Consider the following 26,126-nt stretch of genomic DNA (forward strand, 5'->3'; position numbering starts at 1 on the left):
CGTTGTGCGGCGGCGTATGTTCCTTGATCGCAGCGTCTTGCGGAGGAAGCCGAATCCTGTATCTTGTCAATCACTACAAAGTTCGATCCCAGCTCGTTGGTCACACCACCGCTCTAAATTGTAGAATTGGGCGTTATCATAGATCTTCTGCAGAGCCACGATGGCGAACTTTTGGGGATCTAGCTTTTGCAGAAGTGGCCACCCGGTGGCCACCCACGAAATTCAACGATCTGTAGTGTTCCAGCTATCTAGCATCCAGTCCATTTCCTCATTTCGGCGCTTTTGTCCATGCCGAATGTTCCGAGTTGTATTGTATTGATTGTTCGTAGTAGAAAGGTTTAGGTAGGTAGGTTACCCAGGGTGGCAACTACTTGGAAAAACCTGGAAAACCTGGAATTGTCAGAAAATTTGAAATCACCTGTAAAACCTGGAATAATCAGGGAATTTTTAACAAAATCAGGGAATTTTTCAAACAACCCCAATGGTCGATTCATTGAGTAATCAAGAACACTTAGAAATAGATAAAGAAGTACGGCACACAAGCGATAGCTCAAGTTATCGATAATTAGCTCAGTGTTTTGCAAAGGGCCTTATTCTAGAAAGTAGAACAGCCACCAGTGGTAAAGTGAAACTAAAAATTAGCCCAATTAAACTGCTTTTTTGCATGGCTTATAGCTCGAAGAACGAACATTAAACATACGAACATTTCCGCTTGGCTGGCAGGAAAAGCACCACGGCGGGTTCGAGAACTAGCCGCAATGGGCACTAAAACTCCGCTTGCACCTGAGTTTGCGAATAAACTTGCGCGGGAAAAAGAACAAATGAGGAACTCACGGGAGGAGCATAATTTGCTGGTCGGCAGAATAAGAGAAAGTGATTGAAGAATTCGCCTAGGGAAATAGAGTAGGTGGGGAATTTTTTCTTAATACCTCATAGATTGATAAACAATTCAAATATCAATGATCGAAACACATTTTCAGTTAAAATTATATCGCAATATGAAACCTAGAATTTTATTAAACACCGGGAAAAACCTGGAAAAATCAGGGAATTTGGTTTTTCGTATCCAGTTGCCACAACCTTCCTGGGGCCACGCTACCGCGTGTCGTGATGTAGCTGCAGTGGGTGGAGATTTCGCGAAAAAATGACCATTTGAATCGATGAACATCCCTCAAGAACATACACTATTCGCCTGCCTCGCTGATAATGCTTCCATCGCCACAGTGGTTTGAATGCTCGGAATCGTGAACTTTTTTAATAACTCTTTTCATTGTGTTTTTTCTCAATACGGCGTCTTCCGAAGAATTTCTTATATCAATAGACGGAACGACTGGTGGTTAGTATTAGTTCGGAACTCAAACATATGTGGCGCTGCAAAATTTAACTTTCTAATCTGATGATATAGAGCTATAGTATGTTCGAGAAAGTTGTAGATAATCTTATTACGAAGCTTTTTGTATAAAACATTATTCCTCTAAATTTCACAGTTTTTGAGATATTAAGCAACTTTCATGACGTACCCCCAAAAATCGGTTTTTTTACTTTAGCTTCAAAACTATGTGATTTAGGGAAAAATAATGTCCTGCAAACATTTGCATCTCTTAAAAGCACACACTTTTGCAGAAGACACTAAACATGTATCTTCTACACAGAGCGAGTTAATGAACGATTTAGGTTAGAATTAGCCATATTTCGTTCTGCTATAGATTGAAAAGTTACAAAAACTGGCAACCGAAATATAATTAAAGTAATAGTACATTCAAAACTGATTTTAAAACATGTTAAGTTATTCGTTTTTGGGGGTCCGTCATGAAAGATGCTTAATATCTCAAAAACTGTGGTACTTAGAGGACTAATGTTCTCAGCAAAAAGCTTCTTAATAAGATTACCTACAACTTTCTTGAACATACTATGGTGCTTATTACCAATCTCACTTCACGGTGAAATAAATTTCACTTCCAAACTCACGTCACTTTTTTTGACCTATTCCCGATTCCACGTAGAGTGAAGTGAAAAAAATTTCATTCGTGAAGTGAGATTGGCAGTGAAGTGAGTTGCATAATAACCCCATTGACAAGATTGACGGAATAGCGTCGGATTGTTTCATTTGCCTACTCATGTGAACTTGTGCAATAAAATCTACGGTCCCTTATCAATGGTCCGTGGAATAGAAGGGATGCCCTTCTTATTTCCCTTGCCGGACGGACGGCCTGTGCTCAAAGGGTAGTGCTAGTACAGTAGTGCACATGTGCCATATTTCCATCTGATTCTGCATCATCCTTGATTCTGCATTCCGATCGGGCTCGTGCCGATCAGAAACGTCCCGATCGACGTGTTTTATAGCATAGGATGTATTCCGATCGAAGCGCAATTTCTGATCGGATCCGACTCCTGTCGGCATGTAGAATAGAGGTGTGTATTTAAATTTTAGCCTGGCCAGCTGGGACTTGAGACGCGGAGACATTAAATTGGACTTGAAATCATACTGACCAGACGTGATGGATTTTGCGGGACTGTACCGGATTTGGAAGGTTTGTTCCGGATTACCATGTGTCCCAAAAAATGGTCCCGCATTGATTAATTTCTTTATCGTGTCAGTTGAATATTGAAATGCTACTGTGAGTTATAGGAACTATTCAAAAAATTCTCTATAGGTATACGAATTATTGTTGAAGTAAGTTCATTCAACTGAAAAATTTATGTAATTTTGTATTAAACTGTCTTTAAATAAATTTATTATATACTACTGATCAAATTTAGCAAACAATCCATTTAATATGTCCTGCTATCGTCGTCATCAGCATCAGAGAACCACGGTAGCTAATCAAGCAGTCGTTTCCATTCAAGTCGATTTTGGGTCATTCGTCGCCGTTTTCTCCGGTGTCCTAGAAGTCGCAAGTCGCTTTCGACATGGTCGAGCCATCTTGTATGTTGGGTCCCTCTGTTCATGGTGCCGTGGCACATCAATGGGTTTGTTTCGTTCTACCCATTACGTCTAGTCTAGCGTCTAGTTACGTTCTAGTCAGTAAAAACGGATGCCTGCTCGTTGACGGCGTGTCGCAACGTGGCCCTGGAAGCCACGGAGAGCGCTACCAACAGCGGTAAGGCATCAGCCAAGCATCTGAGACAGTCCCCGGGGGATAGCACCCCTGGTGGACCAAAAAAAAACGCCTGATCGGTAAAAGCCCTCAGGTTAGCGAGTTGGTGGAGCCAACCGACCAAGCAGTGGGAAACACCAAGACGGGTGGCCCGTGGATCGAGGTCACGGCCAAGAGGAAGCTCCACCAACAAGAAAGCTTCACCTAAACCGACAGGAAAGCGAGCGAGCAAGGGCGACGCTCTTATCCTGAAAACCGACGGGTCGAAATACTTGGAGGTTCTGAAGGCCATGAGAGGAGATGCCCTACTCAAGGACCTGGGCGCGGACATGCGGAGCATCCGCCGCTCACGCACGGGCGAAATGATCCTTGAGTTGAAGAAGGACGCCTCCAAGAAGAGTTCCGCATACAAGTCGATAGCGGAAGGAGTGTTCGGGGAGGGATAAAAACCTGGATGAGAACACCGATGTGTGTGAGGTCGTACAGGCCCTCAAAGAGCAAAGTGGAGTGGTGGTGGCAACCGAGGCGGTTCGCCTGCGTAAGGGTCCTGTCGGAACCCAGGTAGCCACCTTACGACTTCCGCTGGCGGGCGGAAACGAAGCCCTGAAAGCTGCTAGGCTGAAAGTGGGGTGGTCGGTATGCTCACTAAGCGTGCTGAAGCAATCGGAGGCTTACTTCCGATGCTTCGAGGACGGGCATAAGGCCTGGAACTGCAAAGGGCCAGATAGGAGCCAATCGTGCAGGAGATGTGGCAGTGCTGGCCATAAAGCAAGGGACTGCGCGGAGCCTCCCCAGTGCTTGATCTGTACCGGTAAAAGGGACGCAAAGCACGTAACGGGGGGTCCAAGGTGCCCGGCTGGTGTGCCGGCGACCAAGCCACAATCATAGTGCAAGTGACACAACTCAACCTGAACCACTGCAGCACGGCTCAGCAGCTGTTACACCAAGCAGTTTCCGGTGGTTGTGGCGGGAGATTTTAACGCTTGGGCGGTAGAGTGGGGAAGTCGTCGCACGAACCATAGGGGTCGGATTCTGCTTGAGGCTCTGGCAAAGCTCAACGTAGATTTGGTCAACGTCGGCACCACAAGTACCTTCAGTAGGAACGGTGCGGAGTCTATCATCGACATGACATTCGGCAGTCCTGGTCTGATAGGAGACTGGCGGGTAGACAATGGCTACACTCACAGTGACCATCAGGCGGTCCGCTATAGTGTCGGTCAGATAACGAGGCGGTAGGTGGCGAGTAGAGCCAACACTCCAACCACCCGTGGATGGAAGACATCATACTTCGATCCCGAAGTATTTGTGGAAGCGATCCGAAGAGAGTGCGGTGATCGCGGTATGCCCGATCCGAATGCTGATCATTTGGTTGAGGTACTGTCGCGATCGCGTGATGTTACCATGTCTAGGAAAGATCGACCTAGGTATGGCTGGTCACCGACTTACTGGTGGACAGTTGAAATTGCGGAACTCCGCGGAGCGTGCTTTCGTGCGAGGAGAATTATGCAAAGAGCTCGTTCGGGCGAAGGCAGGGTTGAATGTCGAGTAGCACTTGTTGCTGCACGCGCAGCGCTTAAGAGTGGGATAAAAGCTAGTAAACGAGCCTGCTTTGAAAGGTTATGTGCTAGTGCCAATGTGAATCCGTGGGGTGATGCCTACAAGGTCGTAATGGCAAAGACCAAGGGCGTGATGGCGCCCACAGAGCAATCGCCAGAGATGCTGGAGCGGATCATCGAGGGCCTCTTTCCGCGCCACGAGCCAAGGCCCTGGCCCCAGGCCGCTGAATCGTCCCACGGCCGACGTTCCAGTATCTCAGACCATAGCGTAGGATGGTCGGCCTCCCAGCCGAACATCCAAAGTAACATCGGCGACGGCGGTTTGGAGGTCGGGGAGGAAGTGACGGTTACGAACGAGGAGCTCATCGAGATCGCCAAATCCCTAAAGGTGAGCAAGGTACCGGGGCCAGACAGTATCCCGAATATGGCCTTTCAAGCGGCTATTTTAGAGGCTCCCGAATTATTCGGGGCAGTAATGAGTAGATGCCTGGAAGATGGCCACTTCCCGGACAGATGGAAGCGACAGAACCTGGTCCTATTGCCGAAGCCGGGAAAACCTCCGGGTGTCCCCTCGTCATATAGGCCGATCTGTCTGCTCGATACTGCCGGCAAGGTACTGGAGAGGGTTATCCTTAACAGACTCGTACAGTACACGGAGGGTACAAACGGTCTGTCAAGGAACCAATTCGGCTTCCGAAAAGGCATATCTACGGTGGATGCCATCTTGTCTGTCACTAAGACAGCCGAGGTGGCAATCCAGCCCAAGAGGACAGGTATTCGTTATTGCGCAGTTGTTACGCTCGACGTGAGAAATGCGTTTAATAGCGCTAGCTGGGACTCCATAGCCAACTCGCTTCGGAACGTCTAGGTGCCGGTGTCGCTATACAGGATCCTGGAAAATTATTTCCAGAATCGTGTGCTATGCTACAACACGGAGGAGGGTCAGAAATGCGTTCCAATCACCGCAGGGGTTCCGCAAGGTTCCATACTGGGCCCGGTGTTGTGGAACGTCATGTATGACGAGGTGTTGAAGCTAAAGTTCCCGGTAGGGGTGGTGATTGTCGGCTTTGCGGACGATATCACCTTGGAAGTCTACGGTGAATCTATCAGAGAGGTTGAGTTGACGGCTGCCCACTCTATAAGCATTGTTGAAGATTGGATGCGATCCAGGAAACTGGACCTAGCGCATCATAAAACGGAGGTTATCGTAGTAAACAACCGCAAGTTGGTGCAGCAAGCAAATATCAGCGTCGGGGACTGCACTCTTTCGTCAACGCGGTCCTTAAAACTCCTTGGAGTAATGGTCGACGACAAGCTCAAGTTCGGGAGCCACGTCGACTATGCCTGCAAGAAGGCTTCCACAGCTATTTCGGCATTGTCTCGTATGATGTCTAATAGCTCTGCGGTATACGGCAGCAAGCGAAGGCTATGAGCCAACGTGGTCCAGTTCATACTCAGGTATGGCGGGCCGGTGTGGTCATCGGTGTTAGGTACCAAAAGCTATCTAGCCAAGCTGGACAGCACCTATCGTCTCATGTGCTTAAGAGTGGCGAGTGCGTATCGCATAGTTTCACATGACGCAATCTGCGTCTTAGCGGGTATGATGCCTATTGGCATCATTATCAACGAGAAAGTAGAGTACTTCAACCAACGTGGAACTAGATGCATACGGAGTACCACAAGATCGGCCTCGATGATAACATGGCAGCGGGCATGGTCTAATTCCACAAAAGGCCGGTGGACACATCGACTTATCCCGGAACTATCCGGGTGGGTCAACAGGCGCCACGGCGAAGTCAACTTTCACCTGACACAAATTCTGTCAGGGCATGGTTGTTTTAGACAGTATCTGCACAAGTTTGGGCAGGCGGAGTCCCCCGCGTGTCCCGAATGCGTGGACGTTGTGGAAACCGCAGAACATGCTTTCTTCATATGCCCTCGTTTCGCGGGCGTGAGAAGCAACATGATGGCAGTGAGCGGACAGGACACTACTCCGGATAACTTAGTCCAAAAGATGTGTTCTAGCTCGGACGTCTGGGGAGCGGTCAATGCGGCTGCTACCCAGATCGTACTTGAGCTACGAAACCGCTGGAAAGCCGATCAACGGCGAATAAACAACCTAACCACAATAGCCCCTCCCTGAAGTAATACCGATAAGTTGGTGCCAGAGGGGATTGAGGCTGGAGACTCGAGTAGGGTTTTAGTGGGTCTGGATCCTCACGTCCCAGTAGGGGGGTCGGGATACCAAACCCCACTCCCTGAGTTGTCTTCTCAGGTGTCTGATAGCAGATTTCCCTACTCGCTAAATAAAAAAAACAACACACACACATACACACACACACACACACACACACACACACACACACACACACACACACACACACACACACACACGCACGCACGCACACACACTCCAAATACAATAAGAAATATAACATAATTTGAAATTTATTCTATTAGTAGATCACATTTTTCAATAGTTGTTTACAACTTCAATCGTGTTTCTGCCTTTCATATTCCAGCGTCAAGTTCGATCTGAATTCATTGTTCATTGATCACCAATTTCGTGTGTAGTGTGCAAAATCGGTTATGTAACAACGTACCTATTTGGGACCATTCAATAATGACGTCCATTGCTTATGGGGGGAGGGGGGTGGCAATTTTGTGACAGGTTGTGACAAAGGGGGGGAGGGGGTCTAGGCAAATGTGACATCCGCCGAAGAAAATTTTATTTTCATCAAAAGGTTGCAAAAATTTGTTTCTCGGTCATTTATTACTCATTATCTTCAGACATCATCGAAACAAATAAATGAAACTGATTCTCTCCTACCTTTGCTTCACTCAAGAAGCGACTTGTTTGATTGGTTGAACAGAATCTTTCTATTGAAACTAGTAATTGTTCCAACTGACGGCGCTTGACAGTCAGGCACAATTACAAAATTACATACAAGCAAGTCAGCAATTCGATAAAAAAAATCTGTAAAACAGCAGCAAAAGTCTACTCGCCGGGTAAAGAAAGTTAACAAAAAAACGTGGAATCTTTTTATAATTTCGTTAAAAAGATAACTCTAAGATCAGTTTATCCGGAAAAATCTCGAAATTTAAATTTATGTTTTTCGAGAAAATACTCGACTGTTATTTTCTACTAGTTGAGCCCGAATCTTACGATCCGGAAAATATAAATATAAAGCGGTTAAGTCTAACAGTTGAGTCGAGCAGTTTTTCGAGCAGTTGAGTCGAGTAGTTCATTCGAGTAGTCGAGCCGAGCAGTTCATTCGAGCAGTCGAATCGAGCAGTCGAGTCGAATAGTTCATTCGAGCAGTCGAGTCTAGTAGTCTAGTCGAGCAGTCGAGTCGAGTAGTCCAGTCGAGCAGTTGAGTCGAGTAGTCCAGGCGAGCAGTTGAGTTGAGTAGACCAGTCGAGCAGTAGTATCGAACATTTGAATCGAGCAGTTGAATCGAGCAGTTAAGACGAGCTGTCGAATCAAACAGAAGTCAAGCAGTTGAGTCGAGCAGTCAAATCAAGCTGTTCAGTCACGCAGTTCAGCCGAGCAGTTGAGTCGAGCAATCGAGATGGCCAGTTTACCCGAGCAGTTTAATCGAGCAGTCCAGTCAAGTAGTTTAATCGAGCAGTTAAGTCGAGTAGTCCCGTCGATCAGTTGAATCGAGTAGTCTCGTCGAGCAGTTGAATCGAGTAGTCTAGTCGAGCAGTTAAGTCGAGCAGTTCAGTTGAGTATTCCAGTCAAGCAGTTGAATCGAGCAGTCAAGTCGAGCTGTCGAATCAAACAGTTAAGTCAAGCAGTTGAGTCAAGCAGTCGAGTTGAGTGGCTAAGTCGAGCAGTCTAGCTATAGAATCAAGCTGTCAGTTGAGTCGAGCAATCAAATCGAGTAGTCTAGTCGAGCAGTTGAATCTAGCAATCAGGTTGAGCAGTTGAGTCGAGCAGCTTATTCGAATAGTCCAATCGAGAAGTTGCGTCAGGCAGTTCATTCGAGCAGTTGAGTCGAGTAGTCCAGTCGAGCAGTGGAATCAAGCAGTTGAATCGAGCAGTAGTCCACTCGAGTAGTTAAATCGAGCTGTTCAGTCAAGTCGATATGTCCAATCAAGCAGTTGAGTCGAGAAGTCGAATCGAACAGTTCAGTCGAGTAGTTCAGTTGAGCAGTCCAGTCGAGCAATCAAATCGAGTAGTCTAATCGACCAGTCTGGTATGTAATTGGTAATGTAATTGGTATGGTAGTCTTGAATGTAATTTGGTATGATTGGTTTGAGTCTTTGCTTAATGTGGGCGATTATTACCACGAAAATACATATCGCGCCCCTCGTTTTGGCGACAGACATAAGCCTTTTATATAAATAGATGTTTTTTTAATCATAGTCTAACTCTTAAAAGGTTAAGCTATTTTTATAAACCGGTTTTTGTTTTCAACACGCTTTTCTTATTTATTTTGGGTTTGTGTGACGTCCAAAGGGGGGGGGAGGTTGAGTTTTGTGACACAATCGGACAGAGGGTGGGTCTAAAAAAGCAGAAATTTGGTGGACGTCATTATTGAATCGTCCCATACCTTAGCTACCTTAGAATACCTTAGCTTGCTACTCCAGTAAGGCTTTCCAAAGACAGTCATAGTTGTTCGTCTACGGAAAGTAATACAAACTATTAAGCTCTGTTTGAGTTCTATCCCAAACAGCAGCGTGATTCTTTCGCCTCAGTTAGGTGGCCGGCTCTTTACTTTTCCAGAAAAACTCTGAAAACTGATTTGAGAAACTTCCAGCTGACAAATGACAGTCACTTGCATTTGGACGATCACTATGAGCATCTTTCTTTTCATATTCGTTGCGGTAGTCCTTCCTAACAATCGTTGCTCTCAGCCATCGGCACGCACAACATAGGCAGGAATTGAATATCGACGTCGACGTCATGGTTATTCTGCCTCGATGTAGATCGTGATCTTACAGTTCCTACTTCACTGATGTCACCGTTGCTGTCCAGGAATTGATCGTCCTCGTCACTGTCGTTACTGACAGCACCATTGCCGGTGAAATGAGTGCTAAAGTCCAGTGTGTCCTGTAGCTGGCAAAAGAACGACGGATTAGAGGGAGGTTTGGCCTTCTGAAAACAGGCGGCGTAAGCTGTTTCCAAAGTTGGTTTGGGGGGAAAATGTTTCTGCGAAATTCGCACTAATGCATGGATTATCTCATTGAGAGATTCTTCTGCTGCTTGAGTTGCACGGTGTATAGTTCCGGTCCATTTTCGACAAGCGACACGTAAACCTGATATGCTGAACAACGTGGTGTAAACTTCCTTGCCGCTATACCGCTGCTGGCATGTCGTGTCGTTTAACATACCTATCACTCTGAACGGATTGGTGCTGCTAGTTGGAATTAATTTGCACTAAAATTACCCGGACCGTGACGATTCTGTACTGGACACCTGGCAGCGATCGGCTCAGATTTTTCGCTGACTGAAAACGTCCCGTCGTATTGACTGTTTTGATCATAGTTCATTAGTCCATAACGGTCCTGCAATAGAATATTAGTTGCAATTAGCTTTTGCCATATTATAAATACTAAAACCAGCCCTCCGCTGACTAATAAATCGATAAAAAAATTGATAAACAAAACTTACCTCTTTTCGTGGAATCATTTCACCATCTACAAACCAAGTGGAATGTTTTCACGCGAAATGTCATTTTTTTCGATTCCACGCAGGTCGCATGACATTGGGAATAACCCTGATTTCACGGGAGGTGTGTCTTATCACTTTTCATCTCACTTGCGTGACTTTCGGAATAGGGCCGAATTCACTTCACGTTGATTTCACCGTGAAGTGAGATCGGTAATAAGCACCTATATCTCTATATCATCAAATTAGAAAGTTTGATTTTGCAACGCCACCTGTGTTTGAGTTCTGCACTAATACTAATCACCCGTCGTTGCATCTATTGATATACAAAAATTGTTCCGAAGACGCCATATTGAAAAAGAGTTAGGTACTAAAAAGTTCACAATTCCGAGCATTCAAACCACTGCACAGCGGTCCAGCAGCGAAAATTAAGTGGAAAGTTTTTTGTGGTTCAAAATAGCTCCCCACAATGTTCAGCAAAGTTGTACAACTCTAAAGGACAATTAATGCGAAATCAACGACTAAGTTCCAGTTTGGCTTGTAAACACATAACACATAACTTTTTATAAGAAAGAGATAGAAGGATAATTCCTTCTACAAAGTTGTAGCTAAAGATTATATAAGCAACTTTGCCAAAGACATAGTAGACGTATTTTTAGGCGTTTCTACATCACAGGATGTTTCATAAAAAGGCCTCTCAAAAATCACTTCTTCGCTGATTACTTCAAATGCAATAGTTTTATTGCATCCCGAATCAGCCGCTGTCGTTAGCCGCTCTTAACCGTAGAGCAGTCGCGCTAAAAAGTTACACGATTGATTGCATCGTCTACTGATTATTGGACGAATGATATCTATTATATTTTAGGAATGGCATGAGATAGAAAGTTTTGGTTTTCGGCAAAGTTGTTATTCTGTCAAGACGCGTCCGGAAACGGTCAGCGAAGTTGAGAACTGATTCGCTAGATGGCGAAACTGGTGAACAAATTAAATGGTTCTAGAAATATCTCGAAACTGTGGGGAGATAGAAGGTTGCTGTGCACGATAGGGTTCAAAACTGTCGCGCTAGGTGGCATACGTGGTCAAATAAGAATTTGATATTCAAGAATCTCATGACCATGATAGGATAGCGGATTGCTGTTTCTCAATCATCACAACAAATAATGTAAAGTTTTATTATGCTGACCAGAAAAGTTAAAGTTTTACTGTCAGATCATCCTGATCGATTTGGTTTACAGCGACCATAACAAAACATCCCATAGAATAATTGATAAATTTTCAGCAGTCTCCGCAGTTGTCCAGCACATGCGCATTAAATTTTATCGAGCATATTTGTATGATGTATGATATTTTTAAACAATCTATTATCTTTTTCTTATGCTATAAAATCATACGTTTGCGTAAGTTAAAAATGATCAATATTGCACTGTATTTTTCCTAGATAAGCTGTTTTCTGTTGTTAAACCAATGCCTTTGCCAGTGGCAAATTAGGGAGTGTCCGCAGAAGATTACAAAAACTTAAGTTACAGTAAGATGACGGAAATAAATACTGAGTGTGAACAAGTTTGTAAAAATTCAGACAAATTTGAAAAGGTGATTTCGATTTTGTAACATTTTGCGTCATACGTCATGAAATTCTTTCGAGGCAGCAGCGGCCAGCTGGGTTTGTCCCGTGAAATTTCTCAGATACACAGACAGACCTTGTTGTTGCATGCTAGTGCTCGTCTCTCGTCTGTAATTGATATCAATTAAAGTCAATCGCATTGCCTTGGTCGTCGCTGTCGTCCGTTTTGCACACATTTTATTTCGTTGCTCTGGAGCTCTTAAGTTTATCATTGCCTGCTCGAGTTCGTGATCGCCTTCCGTCGTCCGACCCACACATACATCTACTCGGTGCTCCAGAGAGTGATAAATACATATATCTTTGTCTCCGATGATAATTGCCTGCCACTTTGAACTAATTTAATCGCGCACGACAAACGTTGAATTATCACCTAAAGGTTGACGACAGTGCAGTGCAGTGTGGGGCGCGCGATAAAACAGCGTGACAGTTAATGAACTTTGTCGTCTCGCTAACAAATAATGATGGAAAAAGAATCAACTGCCCCACTCACTAGTGGGAATTTAAAAACTAAGCTGTAACAATTTGTACGACATCGAGGGTGACCTACATTCGCTTTGCGAATGCCTACGCCGCCTCCTCCCTGCCTGCGGTTTGGTACTGTAATAAACAGATTGTTTCAATAGGTGTCAAAGTACCACCTTCTATGCCATATTTTGAGGCAATAACTTCGACTGGCAGGCCCTTTCCCACACAAAAGCAGTGCCACATGAATTTCATCAGTCGAGCTCATCAATTACATCAATGTGCCAATTTCATTTAATATTGATGCTACACAGGTATGGTAATATGAAAAATCCATCATCCATCCGGAATAGTGAGCAGGCTCGGCACTACCCGCTGCCACCCAGAGGATGTGCACAAAGCCAGATATGTGACTCCTACCATGTATGCATGCCTACGTCATGCATAAGTGATGACGATGATAGATGGAAGCTGCCGTTCGGTTGCCATGGGGCTTTCGGCAATGATGGTATGCGGGCGACAAAGGGGCCGCAGGCGCAGGTGACTTGACTGCAAGTGGCAAGGGCGAACTTTCTGATTATTAAAATCATTATCACGCCACGCGAGGCACGCGCTTCTCGTCCGTTTATTGCATTTTGTATTGCATTTGCAGTCCAGTGGAATGGTGCAATGTGTGCGAATTGAATTTTTCTGTCGTTTCGGCAGTATACAGAGATCAAAACAATAAGGATTAATTTTTAACGAGAATATTATTTTGCAGGGATTTTAAGGTTTTTTCAATATTCCAAGCAGTGAATTGAATTGATCAATAAATCCTGGTGGCTCTGCGGTTTCTGATTCCTTGCGCTGTTCACACTGACTTTGGTACATCAGTTCGAGTTTGCTGATATCCTTCTCGCTGAGTCCCTTGCGCTGACCGAGTGTCACGTTTGGCTGCAGAGCCTCCATGGTGGGTTCACTGTTCCTGGAGAAAGCCTTCGCCGAGTAATGCATGACGCTACCGTAGTCGTACTCAATGCCAAAGCTGCTGACTTCACTTTCGTTGTACTTGTTAAAGTTATGCTCGTGACCTGGCTCGATGTTGTCCCATAAGATTCGCACGTAATCATCTCGATTGGAGGCACTTTGCTGATGGAAGAATCCCAACGCATGCAACACCTCATGAACGACTACTCCATGCCGGACGCAACCCGAGGACTGTAAGTTGACAGTTTGTCCATCCGGCTGCATCCCCACGCTGGACCAACAGCCACTGGCGTTCGAACGAAACACGACCCAATTGGTATCCTTTTTGTTATACGGACGAAATTTAATGCAGGTTTTCTGGTGGTATTCTCTGATTGCATTTAAAATAACCAACTGTTCCTCATCCGCTGAAATGAAATTTTTCAATAGTTTTTCACACAATTAAAAACATACCTTTGCTTACAGAATTCATCATCCTTGATATAATATGGCACTATCCCATCCGTCCATCTCATGGTTTCGTTCCGTAATCCATTTCTAGAATGATATGGATCCAGCAGTATATCTCCTTCGAATAAACCACTTAGTTCCCAAGGATTTGCCTCATCCTCGTCGTCCAGCTCATCAATCCGGGCTGCAATTCGGGCCGCTTCTCGGGTGTCGTGTGGCTGAACGTTGCCATGCTTGGCAACCGGCGGCTGATGGCGTTCACTGCCATAACAATCCACCCAGCTAGTGGCCACCGCTAGTACAATCATCCACCGGAGGAAGCCTTCCATCGTGCGACATTCCATAATCCACTATAATCGGTGCGTTTTGTGCGGAACTCGCTTATAAAGCTCGTTACCCTCGCCCGTTTATGATGAGTTGCCAGTAGTCGGCTGTCATCGTTGCACAGAAGGGTGCTTCCCGACCGACCGACCGACCGATTGCAGCCCCCCCGGAGACGCGTGTTCGAAACCGGCGCTTATCATCAAATTCAGGGCGCAACTCGGGTACTCGAAAGCAATGGAATGCGAACCTTAATTTGATTACACCCGCCGCGCGGCGGGGGAGAACCAGAGTTGCTAATTAAGCTGCGCTCTTGACGTTGCGAGTCGCTGCTGCGCTTGTTTCGAAGGTTATCTGGTTGATTATTGTCCCAGGGGGTGAAATAATTTACCAAATTGTTTAGCACTATTCACTATTTTTCAATTCATTATAATTTCAATTTATTTTTGAAAATCGGTGGACAAAAAATTGGTTGAACATGAGTAAAATTTTCTTTTATGTAAAATCAATTGTTTGTGGGTTCTGCACCCCAAAGAACTCGTAAAAAGAGTGTACAGAGTGTTAGCTCTTTTAGCCAGCAACACAAGTGGAAGTTCAAACAATGCGATGGCTGAAAAGTGGTAAAATATTGTCTTCGATTATATCTCTCCTTTAGTATCTTTTTCGAGGGAAGTAAAGACGTATTCATAAAAAATAAGAATGGATTTGGTTTTCATCAGATTTAGAAAAAAATAAAGAAATATGATCTTTAAATTGAGTTATTTTACTACTTATTTTTAACCACATTTTTCACAATGTGAAAAACATTGCCTGATATCAGAGCCGGCTTTACAGCGTGTCAGACCCTGTGTAGATTAGACAGCGAGACCTCATTGTTCAATTTGTACAAATTCAAGCGTTGTTGTGGTATCATGTATGTACATTTCAATGGCAGGTATTGTGTGATTTAATTATTTTGCCATTAAAGGAGACACTTGTTGCGTTGCTTCATTGACAAACTGACATAGGCCGGCCGGCGCCAGGTATAGCTTCAGCGTCGGATTAAAACATAAATGTTCTTTGGATGATCATAGGTAGTGTCATCCAAGGCCAACATTTTTTATTGCGGTACGTGTTGTCATTTATAAATCTGCTTTTCAAACAACTTATTTTACAGCAAAATACTTGCTTTGTTCCTCAAGGTAGTCGGCTTATACCGCTATTTTTTTCCTAAATAGTGTACATTTCCACCTGAATGGTTGAATCATTCATACACAAATTGATTTCAATACGGTGGCGAATAGCACCTCTATAAAGAAGAATTAGCGATGTGCTGTTTTGCACGCCGGAGCTTCACTGTTCTTCCTTGCTTTGTAGCCTTGACCTTTGGCAAATATTTCGATCTGTAAATACTTGAATGTTCATGTATTCTACGCTTGTTTCCTTACGAGGTCAGGCTATCGTGTGTCGCGTTGTGACAGCCATCTGCATAGCTTCTGCATCTTGGCATGACACGTTATTTGCTTTGGTCACCCGCTCCTAATCAGACGCTATTGTGAGCCGCACCTTGCATGGAGTCTTCCTGGACACGTCGTCACAAAGCCGACATTTTATTGATAACAAACCCCAATATCGCTCCAGTGTAATGAGACGACTGAACTACAATTTTGTTCAAGCTCTTTGCGCGGGAGTACCGCTTATTCATTCCTGCCCAAGTTTGACGGCATAGTCAACGAGCCAAGTCTGACCGTCATAAGGACATTCTGGACTTTGGAATTGACCATTTCAGGAATTCCAAGGTCAGGTCGATAAAGATACTGGACTGTTTCGAGTGACTCTCGCCGATACGTCCACCGTTACGCATTTTTGTGCCGCGAGCTATGAACTGCCTTAATTACAATTGTGTTATTTCAAAAGTTCGTAACTCTTGAACTAAGCGCCATAGAAGAAATTTTTTTTTATGAAAAACCAACAAAATTTTCTTATTCTTGGAAAAAATCAGTTGAAAAATTCGCTTCACAAATTTTTTCATGACAGTGAAAAACTCTAATGAAAAGTCGTAAAAACCATGGAATAATCCTTAGAAAATTGTTGAGGCATTTTTTCTTGATAGATAATTTATTATCTTGTAGTGATAAAAATGTCACTTTAGCGTTTCTTGTTAATCTAGAGTTATGGCCGGAAAAGTCGGTTTTCACAATCATTTATTTACTTTGCTTTAGTGACGACGCATAATGGGCAAAAACGAGCTCGTAATCCCAAGAATTAGAAGCCGCTGGTTTGGAATCTCATCCTGCGCAGACTTCGGGAAGTGGTCCATTATGCCCTATTTTCCTTAAAAATCATGATAAAAGCTAATTAAACAGCATAAAAACTTATTTGCCGCCCGTGAAACGAACTCAAATAGCTTCCAAATTTTGTTAAAATATCAGAAGAATCAAATTCCACTTATTCCATACTGTGTGAAACGCAAGAATAATCCATTTTGCCCAATTCATCTTCTTATACATAGATAACCTAATTAAAGCGATTAAAACTAACTCAAAGGTAAAAACGGTCTTCAAAAAAAATGTGTATTTTACCATACTGAATAATTTTGGAGAACCGTTGAAAGCAATAAATTAATTGGATGCGGAGTTATTGTGCAGAATTGATTTTTAAGTATACTTTTTAAATAAATCATTATACCTCGCAACTAGCAAAAGATAGATAGTTACTACATTCAGCAAAGTTGCTCATTTTAGTGTGTTTTATAATTTTTCTGAAAAAAAATTTTTTTTGGATGTATACAAAAGTTTGTATCACCCCGATAGATAAATAAAAGATCACCTTAATAGTTTGAAAAGATGCGCCGTATTTTATTGATAAACTTCTACAAAGACACCATCGTTGAAAAATTACGATTTTTTACGCAATAGCAAATGAACGTGTTTTTGTAGTTCTAGGGAGAATCAGGCAAAACGAACCGACTGTGAATTAAGCACGGTACTAAATCGATGACAATCAACTCTCCTGATGTCTTTCGAGTAATTTGGTACTATTTGAGTTTATTCCCCTGTCTTTGAATTAGTTTTATACCGCTCTAATTAGGTTTTACTGTGTATTTGGGGGTGAATTGGGCAAAATGTACTATACCTGTATTTCGCACAGTATGGAATGGATGGGATTTGATTCTTCTGATGTTTTGACAAAATTTAGAAGCTATTTGAGTTCGATTCACGGGCGGCAAATAAGTTTTTATATTGTTTATTTAGCTTTTAACATGATTTTTGGGGAAAATAGGGCAAAATGGATCACTTTCCGAAGTCTGTGCAGGATGAAACCATCACCATTTTTCCTGCATTTTTTCACATAGAAATAGATATCTTGTTAGATTCCGAACCAAGCGGCTTCTAATTCTTGGGTTTCGTTTTTGCCCATTGTGCGACAGTTCTTTATCGATCCTGCGCCGAACGAATTATGGCCCTCCAATAGTGTCGAACTTGAGCTGCCGTTCTCCAATCCTCACGAACCCTAGCCGACATCATCCTAGACAGCGAACATCCATAGATTGCGGGTATAGCCCTACCTCTTCCTGGTTCTCTACTGACAGTAGTTTTTGCTACTCTTTTGTCGGACATTCCCGTTTCTGCCACCAAGAATTGATGAACGCAGAATTTTGCGTACCTTCCAAGGCCCAACTTAATGTTGAATACCAGGCTCAGTGCTTCGGTCCATCCCACGTCTTGAAAACAGCTATGGTTTCTCCCGCTATTCTGACGCATAAATGTGACCCATAGCGAAACAGCTCAACTAGTTCCGTTGAAAACCCATTATCTACCACAGCTCGTTTCGTTTGACTGAATCGTACGCCGCCTTAAAGTCCACAAACAGTTGATAAGTCGGCAAGTTGTACCCTCGAAACGGGCAAATCTCGGTCTATTTGTCCTATAATAAGGCCATCCAACCGCAATTTATTTTTCCTTCCCTGCCTTTTGTGTTGGTAGCTTCACAGCTTGACCATCGCTTCCAATTCTTACCCTGTTCCTGCTGATCTTCGTGTTTATCTTTCCATTCAACATTTGCAGATGCAAGTCTGAAAGTTGGACTATCATTGCAATTCACAAGCATGGCAAAATTTCTGCACCACAACGTTTTTTGGAATCTCCGTGTGTCGTTGCTGGCAAATCGCTCCTCTTTGCCGGTGAGCACGTGCTCTTTGTACTTGCATTTTTTAAACGATGGGTTCTTTTTTCACGATTCTTGGCTTGGTTCTGTTCTACTCATCTGGCACTCGTTATCAAATCCGTTACGCTGTTACGCAGTCCTCCGCGCGTCGTGCCTACCACCTCTCACGCAGTTCTTTCAAGGGCACCATGGGAGTTAGTTGATCAAATTTTCTGGCGTATTCCGCTGCCTTGCCATCTTCCGTCAACCGCTGGATGTTGCAATGCAGCATCATCTCAGTGCGAGCCTTCGTCACGTTCGACAACGTTGCGCAAATCTTACATACGACGAGATAAGGGTCAGTGTAGATATTCGGTCCCCGAAATGACCATACATCGATGACATCCGGAAGGTGTCGACCGTCAAATAAGACGTAATCGATGTGAAAGTCTCCATTTGGATGCGTTCAGCCCAAATAACAATGTAAGTTTTATTATACTCTTATTGAGGTTTTCATTACCAATTTTGGTCATAAAAGCCATCATAAGAATGTAATAAAACCCAAATTGTTACTTGGGAAGTGTGTTTCCGAATAGTCAGATGAGCAAACTAGGAGCCAAATATGGCAATTTCCCTGGCCGCTGCGAGATTTATGAGCCTCAATCATTGCTCGACATATCGCGTTATAATTGGTCGACATATGAAGGTTATGTCTTCCCGAACAGGAGGACCTAACAAAATTATAACACATCTTGTTATGTTGTTATCAAATTTTCTTTGTTATTAATTAGATATATTATAATAAATTAAAACAACCGTTGTTATAAAGTAGCCTCCGCAGGTGGTTAAAATATCAAAAATTATAACTAAACTGCCTCTAATTAATACCTGATTCATAGCAAATCCTGTAATGATTTTATCTTTATTGAAACACATTGTGTTAAAGGTTAATTGTCAACATTTCAAGATATTCTAAAAATAACACAGCAAATAAAGATATATTAGCAAGTATTAGTAACTGTGAAGTGACGTATTTAAAATACTTTTGAAATGATGATGGTAATTAAAATAATTTTTGTAAGTAACATATTTTGTCATAAAAGTAATTTGCAAGTAACATAATTTGTTATTAAAGCGAAATGTGTCATTTTTAGTGGTGGAATCTGAATAGCTCATCCTAATAAGTTTTTTTTCGATTTGTTACACAATATGTTAAAAATATCAAAATGTGTTATAAAACAGATATAATCTTGTTATGGCCTCCTGATCGGGTTCTGATATCCATTAATCATTACCTTGTTCGTTGCTTGTTCGTTACCGTGTCCTGTACCGATTATTCCGTTCCAATTCAATTCAAATCCAACTCAAATCTTTTTTCCAATTAAAGCAAAGTAATTACCAGTCGTAATCGTTGTTGAAATGCGTTACAGCTGACACGCGCGATACATTGGAATATTTCCTTCCAAATCAGCTCCAAACGTTGCTTGAAAATATCCACAGTTAATCCTTTGCTACTCCCTGGTTTGCCTAGCATGGAATAGAAGTCGAGAGGATTTAAATCAGGCGAAGAGGCAGGTCACTCTTTCGAAGAAATAAAATCCGAAAAATTGTCCTTACACCAAGCCTGTTGTTTAGCTTTCGCCTGGTGACACGGTGCCGAATCTTGTTGTAAGCAGTATGGTGCATTCTTGGAGTGTTTTTTTTCCTGGGGGAAGCAAATGGTTCTTTAAAACATTATCGATGTAATATTTTCGAGGAAACTTTAAAATTTTTGAGAAACATCCTCATACTATGACCCTGGAAACATTCTGGAACTTTTGAATAGCCAATTGCCCGTTTACTGAGAAATAAAAGAATGGTGCCTATGCTGCATACATCCGATCATTTTGTTGGTTGTGGTGAGTTCCTGAAGCAGGAACATTTTTCCGTCCGAAAACAGAATTTCACAATCAGCGGGCCGTTTGAGCAGCTGCCGACATTTTTCGACTCATGCCAGCTTTTGCTTTTCAGTCAAACCATTCACCCGTTTTTTTTTGTAGGGAATCAATCGAAGATCATCTTTCAAAATATTCTTCATGGTTGACTGCGAAACCTGACATGTGTAGGAACGAGGGAGGGAATCTAATCACAAACGAGCGCGGTGGTGGTTGACAGATGGAAGCAGTTCTTCGACGAACACCTCAATGGCGAAATCGCAGAAGGAGGCGGAACAGAAATTAACCTAGGAGCGCCCATGGAAGATAGTAATGTCCTAGCACCTGATCTCCAAGAAGTCAAACGAGAAATCGGACTGTTGAAGACCAATAAAGCCGCTGTGAAGGACCGCCTACCGGCAGAACTTTATAAACATGGCGGAGAAACGCTAGCAAAGACTGCACTGGGTTATTTTGAGGAAAAGCTACCGGAGGAATGGATGGAAGGAGTGGTTTGTCTCATCTACAAAAAGAGTGATCGACTAGACTGCTGCAACTATCGCGGTATTATGCTGGTAAACGCCGCGTACAAGGTACTCTCCCAGATCCTGTTACGCCGGTTGTCACCGATAGCACAAGGTTTCGTAGGGAATTATCAGGCGGGTTTCATGGGGGCTCGCGCAACTGCGGAGCAAATTTTTACTACCCGACAGATTTTGAAGAAATGTCGGGAGTACAACGTGCCCACGCATCACATCTTTATTGATTTCAAAGCAGCATACGATACAGTCGATCGAGACAAGCTATGGCAGCTAATGCACAAACACGGTTTTCCGGACAAACTGACGCGAGCAATCAGAGCAACATCGGATCGAGTGATGTGTTTCGTACACATCTCTGGAACACTGTCTAGTCCCTTCGAGACGCGGCGAGGGTTGAGACAAGGTGACGGTCTATCCTGCATGCTGTTCAACATCGCTCTTGAGGGGGTGATCCGACGAGCGGACATCGAAACGAGAGGCACGATTTTTACCAAGAGTAGCCAACTTCTAGGCTTTGCAGATGATTTCGATATCATTGCCAGGAACTTTGCGACGGCGGAGGCAATCTACGCCAGACTGAAAGCGGAGTCTAGGAGAATTGGGGTAAAAATAAATGCGTCGAAGACCAAATACATGAAAGGAAGAGGCTCAAAGGAAACAAACGCGCGCCTCCCACGGACGGTAACCGTTGACGGCGGTGAACTAGAAGTGGTAGAGGAGTTCGTGTATTTGGGATCGCTGGTGACCGCGGACAACAACACTAGTAAGGAGATCCAGCGACGCATCCAAGCGGGAAATCGGCCCTACTTTGCCCCAGGCTTGCTGATAATCGCATCATAACGCCTATTTTTAGTCTTCAAGCAGGAACGCATTCGAAGATTCAATAACGCCTTACTGCTCCAGAATGAAGATAATAATAACACTACAAAGCTTGCAGCGATGTGACTTGCGAGAGAATAATACATAGGCCGAACATTTGTGTTTTATCTTTGCGCTTTCTATTCTTCGCCTTCGGTCCGTTTGCGGTGCGAAGCGTACATGATATTCTTCACTCTTCTTCGAATGCTTCGATCTTCATGAAGAAGCGAACAAAAATTTATCACCGAGGCGATGATTAATAGCTTAGTTTAGTTGGCTGCAGATAACGGATAAAATGTAAAAGCAAACTGTTTCCGTATTTTATTTTTGGAAACCTAGGAAAATAGTGTGTATGTATGTATGTGTGAGTGTACGTATGCGCGAGTGTACGTATGTGTGTACTTAAGAACGTTTTGCACTCACTTTTCTCAGAGTCGATAGACAGATTTGGATGATCTTGGTGACAAATGAAAGATCACTATTGAATTTTATATAAGTATATAAGCATATAAGCAAACGTTATTTGAAAACTGTTCTGTTTAAACCTATCAAACGAAAATAAACTATATTTAAACTTGAATACTTAGGAACGTATATAAAACCGTCAAAACGAGGATAACCAAAACATCTATCAAGTGTCGATTTTATGTATTGATGTATGTATGTGTGCTTGCATGTATGTATATGAGTATGTGTGTATTTGTGGTGTATGTACGTGTGCTTGTAACTTCGCGCAGAATTCGCCAAACCGAACCGGGAATTGTCCGCTAAGCCTTCAGAATTGCCTCGAAGAAATATTCTGAGATGTCAGTTTTGTTTTTAAAAAAGAATAAAACTGATTTTCGAATACGGTCGTGTCAAAAATAATCCGTGAAACGTGCCAAAATCGGTTTGATCTGTAGCTGGTTTATAGAAATAGTTACTCGTAGAATTAAAATAGCAAAAACTAGTTTTCCTATACAAATTTCAAACAAATTTTGCGTTCTTGCAATCAACAAAGACTTGCACTTGACAAACAATTATTTATCTCATTCAATTTCATATTGTTTCCGTAGTTACTGATGTTTTACATATATTCATAGAGGACTGAAAAAATGATCATCTATGTGATATATTTTCCTAACCATACGAATATATTTAAAATTAATAAAGGTGTTGATAAAATAAATTAACTGGGTGACGCTAAGAAATGTTTACGCACCCCAGGAAGAGAAATATCACTATTGCACCTAGCACATTCTTGAATTAGGCTATTACAAATACATATTTTATAAAGTTTTTGTCCTTCCGGTGTTCGGCCACTGAAGGGGGGGGGGGGCGAAAAAAAAACAAAGTGAATTTTTTAATCGAGCAAAAAAAAACATGGATTTTAAGAATTTTTATTTAAGGTTTAAACATGAAAACCGAATCTATTCTTGCTTATAATATATACGTTATTATTTTCTATGCAAAAATATATGAAAAAAGACAAAAACGAGGGAAATTTTTTTTGAATGGTTTTCGGAAATTCCATTGTTCGAATTCGTGCTAGAAGCGTTAATTCAACTCAGAATTTTCTCATCCGTCGGCTCTAGCGTATATTCGTATACTTTATATATCATGGTAAAATATTACTTTCTTCGGGAAAATAGTTTGAGTAATAGCAGCCTGGCCGATAGTACGTAAAATTGTTTTACTTGATTAAAAAAATCACATTGCCCCCCCTCCCCCTTCAGTTGCCTCACGTCGGAAGGACAAAAACTTCATAAAATATAAACAGTGGCATAACTTGAGAACGGCTGGGCCTAAAAAAGTTAAAATGACATAACATGATAATGCGTAGCATTTGATTTTGTTCTGGTTTTACAAAAAAAGGAAAATTTGGATATTTTTGAAAAATTTATCAGATTTAAAAAAAAAATCGAAAGACATTTTAGAACATGTTTTAAGCTATCTTTAATAAAAATGATATAAATCTGAGGGGACATGTTTTGATAATTCAAGTTTAATGATTTTTGTCTTGATTTTGAAAAGTTTTTTCTTTCAGTGTATTTTTTCCGAAAATATACTTAATTTCCTATAACTTTTCCGTTGACGTCATTTTTAACAAAGAAGTGGTTTCCGAGATACGATATTTAAAAAAAATCCCACTTATAAATACGCCCTTTTGAAAAGTTACTCTTGACGAAAATAATTAGGTTTCGTAGAAAATGAATCCTTGTGTGGCATCTAACATATCAGCAAACTTTCATTTCATTAAAAAATATTCGAGACAAACCGTTTTGTTAGTTGAGTTAGAATTGCTCAGATAGTGCACTTACACCCCTTTCCTTCCAAACGAAAACCAACTTTTATTTTGCTCGTTTTTTTCATGTTTTTAAAAAAGTCATTAAACGGTAAAATTTTGACGTGAATTTTCTGGCATGCATAAAACCTTACTCAAAGTATCCTTTCCTACCATTATCTCGATTTTTTCAATTTTGTCACTTACACCCCTTTCCTTCTCACCCCCTCAAATCAGACCGGACCAAGTCGCAAAATTTAAATAATTTAAATTATTGACAACACACGGTTAAGAATTTCCAAAGCGACAATTCACTCTAATCAGAATACATAAATGTTTTAAACAGCTTTTTGATTTCAAACGATTGAAACCTTTAAACTACACAGTAGTAGCAAACTTGGACTTTGACTTCGACCGGCCCAAGTCGCAACATTTAATAAAATGAGTTAATGACAGCAAACGATCAAGAAATTTCTAAGCTACATTATACACTAATCAGACTACATAAATGTTGCAAACAGCCAGAGTTATGAGAAGATTTCGAACGATTCATAGCTATAAACCATACAGAGCAGCAAACTTTGAACGCGTTTTTCTCGAAATCAAAGTTTTGTTACTAGGTTCGGTTTGACTTAATGCCGACCAAATAATAGAATTAAGAGGAAAAGTTTTAGGTTTATCTAGCCGCAATGCAACAAATCTTCTGATTCTGTTTACCATCACAACGAATTTTGCCATTCGACATGAATAACTGGTTTCCCTTGTTTCCTAAAATCATTCATTCATTCGCGAGGAAGAACCAAAAAATATTCTTCATGAAGAATGTAGATGATATCGCTCACTATTGAATGCTTCTTTAGCTGAAGACTGCTTTGTGAATCGCATTAACCCGTAGTTCATGAGTGAGCAATACTTGTTGCCTGCCATACAGGCGATAATTCAGAGAAGAACGAAGAACATGAAAAAGCGAAATATGCCGAATAGCTTCAACCGCAAAGCTGATCGAAGCTGATCTGAGAAGCTTTTTTTCACAGGTCGTGCAACTCTCTAGAGAATAACTAACAAAGAGAGTAAAGCGCTTTCGCGATAATCAGCAAGCCTGCTTTGCCCTTCACCAGCTCACGGAGGACATATGCGCCCTTGCCGTGTTCGAGCGGAAAGTGCTGCGCACGATATTTGGCGGAGTACAAACTGAAAGCGGAGAGTGGCGGAGGCGTATGAATCACGAGCTACAGGCACTGCTTGAAGAGACTCCCATCGTACATCTAGCGAAAGTTAGCAGGCTACGGTGGGCCGGACACGTCGTAAGGATGCCGGACGACAGTGCGACGAAAATAGTCCTCTTCAACAACCCCACCGGCAACGCAGGGAACAGGGGGGCCCAATGTGCACGATGGCTTGACCAGGTCGAAAGCGACTTGCGACTTCTGAGACGACTAGGAAATTGGTGACGAGTGGCCCAAGACCGAGTTGAATGGAGACGAGTGCTTGAAACAGCACGAGCCACCCCGCCGCTATGCTGAAGAAGGAGAAGGTTGACTGCAAAATTCTCAGTTCCTTGGGCATCCTACGTCCAGACTGATAGAGCTTCCGTCGAATGCGCTCTCTTACCCGTTTGATGACTTCCAGTGTCCTTACAGTGGGTTGACAACCAGGTTTAGGGAGTATTTTTCAAGAATAAATCTTTTTACCTTTTTTTATTCCGATCGGTTTTAGTTTCTTTAAAATATCACACGGTCGAAAATTTTTCAAAAACAGACTCATCACAAGTTCCCTTTTTGTGTTCATGATTAACACGACTTTTAAACAGATTTTTAAAGTTCAAAACAAACTGTGCAAGCTGTGGCGACATTTAAATGCACTCTAAACGGAAAATTTTCAGATACATCTGTGATTAAAAACACTGACCGTTATTACTACGTACCCTGTAATAGCTTACCTGTGAGTTTAGTCTCAATTGGTCCACTACTTCGCGTGCTGTGTGGCATGTAGTGTCATCTCGTTGAAACCACATATCGGACAGAACCAATACATACATTTATGGTAAAATAAATCCATAACCGTCGGTCGCTAACGTGATCTATTGACATTATACTGATGACCATGAAGCTTACGAAATACATTTTTCACCGAGCACGGCAGTGGAAAAAAACCTCGCACCATCGCACGGTAGCACTGGTGAATATATTACCGATACCTATTTCCGTGCATCGTGCGAGACAGGCACGCACATAGGTATTCTGCTTTATGTCAATTCTAATATTGGTTCAATTTCTCAAGTAGCAAAAAGCAAACAAGGTCGTCGCTGGCTGTCACTGGATAGCGGTTGGTTGG

At 42.4% G+C, this 26,126-nt stretch overlaps 2 protein-coding genes across 2 annotated transcripts in view; one reads left to right on the forward strand and one right to left on the reverse strand.

Moving 5' to 3' along the window:
• LOC128743991 (uncharacterized) overlaps positions 1-26,126 on the forward strand; it is a 140,896-nt gene that overhangs the window by 46,957 nt on the left and 67,813 nt on the right. The gene's annotated exons all lie outside the window — the stretch shown is intronic.
• LOC128739343 (seminal metalloprotease 1-like) lies at positions 13,120-14,114 on the reverse strand. The gene is made up of 2 exons (XM_053834823.1): positions 13,784-14,114; positions 13,120-13,727 (listed from the first exon to the last, which is right to left on the reverse strand). The coding sequence occupies exons 1-2, from the start codon at positions 14,112-14,114 to the stop codon at positions 13,120-13,122; spliced, it is 939 nt and encodes a 312-aa protein (XP_053690798.1).

This window comes from Sabethes cyaneus, chromosome 3 (genome assembly GCF_943734655.1).
Source record: "Sabethes cyaneus chromosome 3, idSabCyanKW18_F2, whole genome shotgun sequence".
NCBI classification, from domain to species: domain Eukaryota; kingdom Metazoa; phylum Arthropoda; class Insecta; order Diptera; family Culicidae; genus Sabethes; species Sabethes cyaneus.

Excerpts from the sequence above, each read along its gene's own strand:
- LOC128739343 (XM_053834823.1), bottom strand. The coding sequence starts at position 14,114 with ATGGAATGTCGCACGATGGAAGGCTTCCTCCGGTGGATGATTGTACTA. Across the intron at positions 13,728-13,783 it reads TATCAAGGATGATGAATTCT|CGGATGAGGAACAGTTGGTT; the intron begins GTAAGCAAAGGT and ends ATTTCATTTCAG.